The sequence below is a fragment of the Pseudorasbora parva genome, chromosome 20 (assembly GCF_024679245.1).
Source record: "Pseudorasbora parva isolate DD20220531a chromosome 20, ASM2467924v1, whole genome shotgun sequence".
Lineage (NCBI taxonomy): Eukaryota > Metazoa > Chordata > Actinopteri > Cypriniformes > Gobionidae > Pseudorasbora > Pseudorasbora parva.
This window is the reverse complement of record NC_090191.1, coordinates 29,447,798-29,457,880: the sequence shown is the minus strand read 5'-3', so window position 1 is coordinate 29,457,880 and position 10,083 is coordinate 29,447,798. Positions and strand designations below refer to the sequence as shown.

General features: G+C 37.7%; 1 protein-coding gene across 1 annotated transcript; it reads right to left on the bottom strand.

Annotated features, from left to right (window-relative positions):
• Positions 1–304: 304 nt before the first annotated feature.
• On the bottom strand, positions 305–9,628 carry strap (serine/threonine kinase receptor associated protein). The gene is made up of 10 exons (XM_067426968.1): positions 9,438–9,628; positions 9,160–9,284; positions 8,904–9,039; positions 8,722–8,803; positions 5,851–5,923; positions 5,629–5,728; positions 5,411–5,548; positions 4,013–4,149; positions 3,715–3,864; positions 305–993 (listed from the first exon to the last, which is right to left on the bottom strand). The coding sequence occupies exons 2-10, from the start codon at positions 9,269–9,271 to the stop codon at positions 932–934; spliced, it is 990 nt and encodes a 329-aa protein (XP_067283069.1). The 5' UTR covers positions 9,272–9,284; positions 9,438–9,628; the 3' UTR covers positions 305–931.
• Between the last annotated feature and the right edge of the window lie 455 nt (positions 9,629–10,083).

The window sequence follows — 10,083 nt, the reverse complement described above, 5'->3', positions numbered from 1 at the left end:
CCTATTGGCTACGTTCCGCAGAAAGAAGCGCTCTGATTGGTAGATAGACTATTTAAAATCACTAGCGATAAATAGACGTGTTGAACCACTTGTTTGTATGATATTCACTTACTAACTTGCTTAACAATTATTTTAATGTAAAATAAATATTGCATACAAAGAGAAAGAACAATACATTTAAGAAATTAAACTAGAAAGGGTCCACCTACTGGTGGACTGATGTGGAGAACATCACAGCAAATTTAAATAATTTATAAGCTGTATGATCTGATTTAAACAAACACACACACACTCACAGAGATAATAAGGTATGTCAACATTTTATTGGACAAATGATGCAACTTATGTTGCAACCAAAGACAAATTTATTAAAGAACTTAAGTCACTTTTAAGCTTTACATATTTGCATATTTTCCAGGCTCTTAATGGAAAACATTTACAAGTTCACACTACTATTGATAAACATCTGAATAACACGTTCCTCAGGAGCACTTCCGCTGAGAGATGCCATCAAACTGAACATTGAGCTCTTGCAATAAACAAAATGTATTGAAAGCACACTGTTGTAACACCAAAACAAAAACAAAAAAACGAAATCTTAACCAAAGTGATCACAGTGCTGCAGAAACCGACCACGTATTAAGGAGCTGACTGATGTATCGTGGGTATCAAAGAAAGAGCAGGCAGCTGGAGGGTTAGCATTTGCACTAGCGCTCTCAGCTCTACCGCCGTCTCCTGATAATCATTTTCCACAATGTGAATTTGTTGTTTCATCTCCACGCTCAAGTCAAGCTCGGCAGTGCGGTCCGTCTCAAGTGAAGAAGGGTGGTGGCACAGCACTCTGCTGGGGTGTGGTTTCCTTGATCCATCCGTCCCCTGACATCTCCCGTGACCTCTCCTCCTTTGCCTTGTTGTCTCCCTCTCTTCCAACTCAGGCCTTGATCTCTGCTGGAGGGCAGTACAGCGCTTCTGAGTTCTCTGACGACAGCTCCTCTGAAAGGGACAGACAGGTTTTAGTGTAGGATACAGAATCTGATACATAAGGCCACAAATGGCCTAAAAGTCTAGTCCTATGAATGCTTGTTTCCAACAGGGACAATTCTCACAATTCTGACTTTTCCCTTGCAATTGTAAATTGCAATCAGACTTTTTTCCTCACAATTGTGAGAAGTTGCATTGACCTTTTTAATGTTTTTTATTCCATGTCGCCAGAAATGAGCTACCATATATTCCTGACCTTCAAATAGAAAAATCACTGACAACCAAATACTTTGGTATTTTAATTATTTTTAATTATACTCGAATTGTGATGAGCATTAGGCATTTTCAATTAATTCTCATTCAGGTAAAATCGTGCAATTTACTGTGGAGCTGAGAGAGCATATATTCATGCATGTTTGCTGAGGTGAAGTCAGTGACATCTGTCGTAAGCATTTCAAAATCTGCCTATAGTTGCTGGATTTAGTGCTTATATCGGATTGCTACATTTTCCTATATTGCAAGCTTTAAGATATTAATAGAAGTGTATTAAACTGACAATGTATGTATACTTTTTAAGATTAAAAAAGGGCGCTTATTCAAAACAAATGCGTAGCTTGATGAAGCGTATGTGAGGCAAGGTAATGCAGCACTGTTGGTCAGATTAGATACATTTGAGTATGTTGAAAATTGTTATAACGTTACTCTGTGCGTTTAGTGATCTAGATTGATATTAGAATATCATATTAATAAATGCTGGATGGCTTGTGTTGCTAAATGGCATGCAATTCATTTTAAAACATTGTATATGACAGAAAATGCTGTATTAGTGTACAATGTTTTCAGTCTATAATGCCAAACAGTTGTTCCCTTGTCTAATAAAACATCATATATTAAAGCACCTTTGGTGTTTCCATGTTTTCGAGGGTATTTCTCTGGATTTAAACATTCTTGGAAACAAGTGGGATAATGTAAGTACAGAAGTCAACAAAACATATAAAACCGTTCTGGTGGTTTTCGGGATATTTTAATCCAAAAATCTGACATATTGGCCCTCATTTATCAATCTTGCATAGAAACGGGTGTATATGTTGGCGTAAGATTATGCTTACACTCCTCTCACCGCCTGATTTATGAAGCTGTGAGTACCTCTGCAATTCAGGTGTAAGCAATACTTGCCCTTGATAAATCCCGCGGCTGAAAACGATCGTCATTAGAATAACACGCCCCTATATATTCAAGTCTCCGCCTCCCGCACGCCCTCATTTTACGCCATGGACACACGGAAGACGGCAAAGAAGCGAAACTTCTCCGACGTGGAGATCGGGCGCGCTCAATCATCTCACTAGTCCACTAGTCAGGGCACTTCTAGGACATAAGTCAATGGGCTGACTCCCTGATCAGTGCTCTGACTACTGAACTAGTGAGATGATTGAGACGCACCCATCGAGACCATCACCAGGGAAGTGGAAAAAAAACCCGAAATTGTTTTATTTAAGAGTATAAAGAGTGGGAATAAAGGCACCCACAAAAACAAAATATGGACCCAAATTACGAGTAATTACGAGCTGAAATACGAGCTCATATGAGTAATAATATGAGTAGTTTGAAATACGTTATAAAATTACGAGCTGTTAATAGTGTGGGGGTTGAGAAGCGCACCCCAGCAGTTTAAATAGCTGTTTGGATAAGAAATTACAATCACAATGCATTATTTTACAACACGTTTTGAAACAATTAACATTTGATTTCGTATCACGGCATGTATTGGGGTGTACGACAGTGATGATGATGTGATGTGGAGTACCATTCATTCACATTAATAATTACATGACAATTTGTAAGATTCTTCTTCTCAATATTATTATTATTAATGACGCTTGTTATTTAGAAGAAGAATGTCGTTTTTATTGATTTTATTATTATTTAAAAGAAGAAGGTCATTTTTATTATTTTGTCAGTCTGAATTATTCAGAATTATTGAATTATTCAGTATATAATATGTACACAAAAATAAACACTGAATGTTGTTGTTGTGGTTTTTAACAGTGGGTCATATAGCATATCTTGTCAGTGCGTTTTGTGGTGATAGGAATTGTTTTTCTGCGCATTTTCCCACTAACTCAAACGTGCGTACACCACCTCCTGAGCTGGCGTAGGATTTGAGCGTATCGTACGCCAACGTCCATATTGATAAATCTCAAAGTCACCGTGGGTTTGGGTGTACGCTGGAAATTTGGTGTACGCACTTTTGATAAATGAGGGCCATTGTGTCTTTAAGGCTGTCCAAATTCAATGGTAAAGCATCAAGCTTTTTTAAAGTGCTCTCAGCGGCAGAAAACTACAGAGAGCACTTAAAACAGGAATGCAAAATTCAGTTCCTAGAGGTGCACAGCCCTGCAGAGTTTAGCTCCAAGGCACATACCTGAAGTTTTCAAATAAGCCTAAAGGACTTGATTAGCTGGAACAGGTGCATTTAAGCTAAACTCTGCAGGGCTGTGGCCCTCCAGGAACTGAGATTTGCACTACTGCCTAAAACGTTTTCCACCGAGCTGAACATGCTCAGAGACTGCTCGCATGTAAAACAACACACTGGTACTTCACTCTAAAACATGAAGCACATATATTTAATTAAAATAAAATCGCAGCTGTTGCAATTTCATAGTTGCATTTTTGGTTTCTTGACTGTGTATTCAAACATTTATATAAATGTAGTCAATATCTAGGTGAACTTACCAGGCAGGACACATTTCCACAGGCCGTATGTTTTCCCTACTGCCGTCTGCCACAGACGCAGAGTGCCGTCCTCTGAGCCACTGGCATACAGCTCTCCATCAGGGCTAAACCGCACACAGTGTATGGGCCCGAAGTGACCCTTGTATGACTCTGAAAGAGAGACAAATACATTTTATTTTCAAGCACAAACAAATATATATTTTATATATACTCATGAGCCAATCTATAATAAGTTTTATGTTAGATTTTTTCAGACTGCAGTTAATTACATTAACTCAATTATCGCCTACATTCCTACCCATTTCCTCTTTGGTGGTGTAGTCATATTTATAAAGCTTGAAGTCATCTCCTCCAGCCACAAAGAAGTCTTTATCAGGATGCAGTGAGGCAGAGTGAATAGAAGCAGGGGCATCCACAGTCTTAATCAGATCCAAACTAAAAGTAAATGACAACAGCAGACTGACATTATTAGCTCTCTATACAAAGGGGTGATGAATTGAAAAAAATCAACTTTCCCTAGAGCGTTTGATATATAAAATGTCATGGGAATATAAGAATATCCTGTAAGTTTCAGAGCTGAAAACTTACTTGTTAGTAAAAGAAAAGCTTTTATAGACACCAGGCCCAGAAAACGAGGCTCTCAAATCAATGACGTATTAGAAGAGTGAAACTGTGTCCTGCTTCTGTAGCCCTGCCCACCGACTCGTGGAGCTAAACTAATCGCGTTACAGAGCGCCAAAGATAGCAAGATAATCGTTTGCAAACAAGACACAGATCTACACTGGATTTGCAGACATATTGAGATCAAAACAAAATGCTGTGCCTTATGTGCTGGATAGGACAAGAATGGTGCAGCACACCAATGTGAGTAAAACATGTTTATAGATCGTATTGATTATTTTTACGTATCTAACAGAACATTCAGCACGCCGTCACAGGCTGGAGAATCCTTTTGTTGGTTCATTGCAATTTAGGATCAGAACAGATCAGATCAGACATGTAATGTTATGGGCCAGGGCCCTGTAAAGCCCAACATCTCAGGGACATGTGTTTTCCAGATGGGCAACCAAAAACGTAAGCATGTTGGAAGGCCGGTGAATCTTAAATAGTGAAACAAAATTCCTTTCTTGATCTGCGTTGTTAATGTTTACTCTTCTTGACTTGATATTTGAAGAGCACACACCCGCTTATATGCATGTGTGGTTTGTGCTTATATCCACTGATTGGGCGGGCCAAGTAGTAAAAAAAAAACACAAAAAAACAATCATGGGTGGATGAGAGATAAATCATTGTGTTTGTTTGATAAATATGTTTTAAGAGCCCTGTCAGATCATTATTCTGGTTGCCACTTTCAAAACAATCCCTCCAGTGAACCGACAAAGAAGCTGAAGCTCATTAAATATGCAAATGTTCTCCAATTCTAGCCTAGGGCGTTTTCTTCCAAGTCTCATGTGCTGCACGCCCATCAAAACCAAGTGTTCAGGAGAGAGCTTTAAAACCAGTGTAGAAAATAGCCTATTACTTATTAGTTATGTTTTTGAATGTAAAAACCATCCAAAAGTCTTAAGTTGACCTCTGACAACAGTATACATTTTTTTTTAAAGCCAGTTCGTGACACCTTTTTAGGACATGTTTTTATGTCAAACTCAGTTCTCAAGCCAATATTTGCATAACAGGACAGATAGTAGCCACTTACCTGTGGGCATTGTAGAAAGCGATGGTTCTCCCATACGTGATGACGAGAATCTCACCATCAGGAATGTACTCCATGCTGCTGACAGAGGCCTCAAACGACAGAGTATTCACTGCCTCCTTAGTGTTCTTGTCCCAAAGTCTACATATCAGAGATACATGATTTGGATTAGATTGGATGGATGGAGCATTGCTTTCCCCCCTACCATTATGGACACTCACCTGATAGTTTTGTCATCAGCAGCCGAGAGAATCTGTTGGTCATTGTTACACCAAAGAGCTTTCTTTATGGCAGAGGTGTGGCCTGCAATCTCCAGGGGATCTGCATTACAAATGCCATATAGCCGTATGTGCTATTTCGTCTAGTAGAATTTATGACCGGACTAGGGTTTTGGAAATTGATTTGATATTAAAAAAAAAATTGGGATAAGTCACACTACATACCTGCTTCAGGTTTACTGAGATCATAGATGCGCAGTACTTTATCATTCCCTGCAGTCAGGAGACAGTTACTGTCCTGTTGATTTAACATATGTTGGTAAAATCTCTTCATTTAGCAAAACAACAATTAACACAGCGGGTTTGGAGACATGAATTGAAATGACATCACTAAGATAGCATTCTCTATAGCAGAGAATAGCATAAGATAGCATAAACTCTATGCTGTGCATTATTTGCAGGATTGTATTGTATTGTAGCTATGTCTGTATGCATTGTCCCTGCTAAATAAATAAATAAATGTTGCAAACATCTGGGTAGTTTCATGCATAGTATGAGTTATAGAGCTCAGAAAACAGATCTCAATATTGTTCAGCCGTATATTTCCTAATTTTTGTATTTGAAATGGTTCTAAACAGTACATTTTCAGAGAAACCACTAAAACATTGAACGCAAGTAAAATTATAGTTAAAAATAAGGTATTTTACTTAAAGGGTTAGTTCACCCCAAAATGAAATGTCATTAATGACTCACCCTAATGTCGTTCCACACCCGCAAGACCTCCGTTCATCTTTGGAACACAGTATAAGATATTTTACAGGTCTTCAACAAAAATATCTTAATTTGTGTTCCCAAGATGAACGGCACTCTTACGGGTGTGGAACGACATTAGGGTAAGTAATCAATGAGAGAATTTTTATTCTGGGGTGAACTATACCTTTAAAGAGAATATTGCTTGTAAAAAGTATACAGAATATATAATCTTGTATGAAAATACCATATGAAAAGGCTATGCAGGATTTAAACTGTTTTAAAAAGAAATAAGAGCACAAATTTAGTAAATAAAGTGGCCGTTCTCTTTAACTGTTTGTAAAAAACGCTTTTTTTTTCTTACATGGCGTCATATTACATCACGAGAGGGAGTCGTGTGCCAGGCTGTTTTGGCTCAGTGCAGAATTGGTTGGTATTCAGTACGAGTCTGTCTAGAATGACCAATACCAGCTTTGCTATTGCCTGATACATGATAATAATCTGTACAGTATTGTGATCTGAGCACAGTGTTCATATTGTTAGCTAGCATATATAACGTTATATCATTAGCTAACACTGGTCTCTCACCTGGGGTCTCATTTATAAAACGTGCGTACGCACAAAACGGGGCTGGAAACGTACGTACGGCAGTTCCCACGTAAAGGTTGTGATCTATATAAAAACAAACCTGACGGGAGAATGTGCGCCTTTAAGCGAACTTTGAGCTGTGCGTACGCACATTCTGGAGACAAAGGGAATTGGCGACACAGATGGTGAAGTCTTGAACTGAAGTTATATTGTAGAAAATAAATGTGAAAAGAACGATTATAAAAATTAATTAATGACATTTCATTGTTACTCCATTTCATACATTATATCCACATTGTCATGAAGATTAAATCCAACAGTGTTATTTGTGCTGATTGTTTTAGGCTATATGCATCTAGTAAAATCCAAATGTAATTCAAAATGTATTAAAATAATATATCGCTGCCTTACAGTCACATCGTCTACAACGGGAGCGCAGGAGGAGATGGCGCGACTATATGTGATACAGAATAGAATGAAATACCCTTTTATTAGAGAACTGCACAACACAGTGTAAAAACAAAATATTTTCCTTAATGTAGGCTACATAGGCTATATCATAAAATGTCAAAGTCTGTAAATACAGTCATGAAGCACAATCGCTACTCATCATCAGTCCTAACTATTACAATGTTTATTACAAAACCGTCATGAAGAAGCATGTGTTTACTATTACATTTTCATCTTCAATTTCCCCCCACAAATTAATTATGTGATTTTGTCGAGGTGTTAACGATCAGTCTATTTGTTAAAAACATAAATCCTCCAGTGACCCGGGTATGTAATGCTTCGTGATGGCACTGCTGGCACTGTTGGAGGATTACGGCAATGGCAGAATAAGAAGAGAATGAGTTTTCATTCAGGTACATTATCAGCAAAACTGTATGAATTTTATTTGATTGAAGTGTTTAAAATTAACGAAATTAATGAAATATTTTTAATTAGCCTAAAATTACACTATTTATGTTTTTATGGATATTTTGATATATTTATTCAACAACATAAAAAGGATAATAAATGATATTCAGCAATGTAACGTGTAAGGCACAAATGACATTTATAGTCCGTATCTAATATTTTTCAATATCTTTTACCTTTGACACTGTTAAACATGGTGTCACGTGGATGAGAATATGCATGCAAATGATATGCAAATGAGGCTATGCATAGTAAAAATAGGCGTTGTAAGCTCCATATATAGTGATTTTGGGGACGAGACAGGGTGGAGAAGCACGTACGCACAACCTGCTGCTAGAGCTGTTATTTATTTTACTGTATAAATCTGAATTTTTTTATGCGTACGTACACTTTTAGAAACACTATAAGTATATACATTTATACAGAAACATTTATAAGTATATTTGAAAGAAAATCTAGTTCCTACATTGTGTTTCTATACATTGACTCACTGGAGTCTCTAACCTGCAATATGTCCTTTAAATATTTTTTTAATCAACATGCTGTTCAAAGTTTGGGGTCAGTGGTCTTCTGAAATCTCTTTACTCACCAAGGCTGCATTTATTTGATCAAAAAGACATTACAAAAAGTAATATTGTCAAATAATTACAATATAAAAACAGTTTTCTATTAGTATACAGTATTACCACAATTTAAAATAACCTTACAATTTGAAAATACTTAAATGATGGCAAAGCTAAATTTTCATCATTATTACTCCTTGATCCTTCAGAAATCATTCTAATGTATTCTGATTTGGAGCAGTTGTGAACATCTGTCTGTGTGCATCATAAGTCTTACCTGTGTGAAGTTCACAGATTTCACAATGTGCTTGTGCGCCAGGGTGAGGACCTCATCTCCAGTGACAGCGTCCCATACCTTTCTGTCAGATTCAAATAAATACAAACCGTAAATTAATATTTCCCCAATCTATTTATTTATATTTATATCCCATACCATGTTTTGTCACGGTTTGTACTTACGCTGTAAAATCTGCGGCGGCCGTAGCTGCTTTTGTAGCTTCTTTATTTAAGGTGGCACCCCAGACAGCACCTTTGTGACCCAAGAACGTCCCAATCCAGTCCCCTGTGTCTCCCTGGCGCAACATAGGTTTGCCATCTGGAATTTTTAATTGCAAAATCAACATTTGAACAAACATTTGAACTAAATGGTTACTCTTTATGCTCACTGCCCAGGATTGCTCTCAATATTAGTTTTTAAATTCAAGAATACACCTACCTTTACAAGCACTAATAAGGAAATATCCATAAGGAGTTATTCCACTGAACGCTAGATCCACAACAGGTCTGGTATGACCAGAGCAGGTGAGAGGAGTCTGTCTCATAGCCATACTTACTGGACACCTAAAAAGATGACAAGACACATGTGCAGTTTTACCCAAACACAGCCACGTGTTTATTAAAAATCAAGAAAAGACCTAAACACAACGTAGTGAACCGAACTGATGTGCTGGCTAACTGAAGCTTGGCTAGCCAGGAAATCAATCATTAAGTTACCTTGCAAAGACAACAAAACGACACACTACAGTCCTTTGTGGCCAGATTACGTGTCGGGGAGGATTGTGGAGCTCAGAGCAGCACTCCCAGCTACAGTGCTGTGCCACCAGCTACACGAGGTGTGTGTGAGTGTGTGTAAGCTAAACTCGAGCCCTCGCTAACGCTTACAGGAACCTAATGGAAGTACTAGTGTGAAAACAGGACACCATTTCCGGCGCACGCCGCCACAGCATTGGTCAGAATCGTGTCACGTGAAGCGCTATAGCGTCAGTTCGAGAAGCTCTTGTACACTACAAAGTGGTCTATAGACAGCGTACCCTTTTCCCACTGAAGAACGCTTATATCATATAAAGTGTTTGCTAACACGCAAAGTTAATGCAAAATATTTTAAGTTTATGGTTAAAAGCTTTTAGGGTAGGAAAGGCTATGGGTTGTAAGGTTGTAACGTTACCTGTTGACGGATCATTTCCAGTATTATGATACAAACTACCAAATAACGAGAGTTGTCATTATGAGATCGTAGATGAATATGAAGATAAAGTTTACCAATATTATTGAATTTTGATATAATTATTATGAATTACATTTTAACCAGATATGACTAAAATCAATCTATAAAGTAATCCGTTTGTGCCACTGAGCGCCT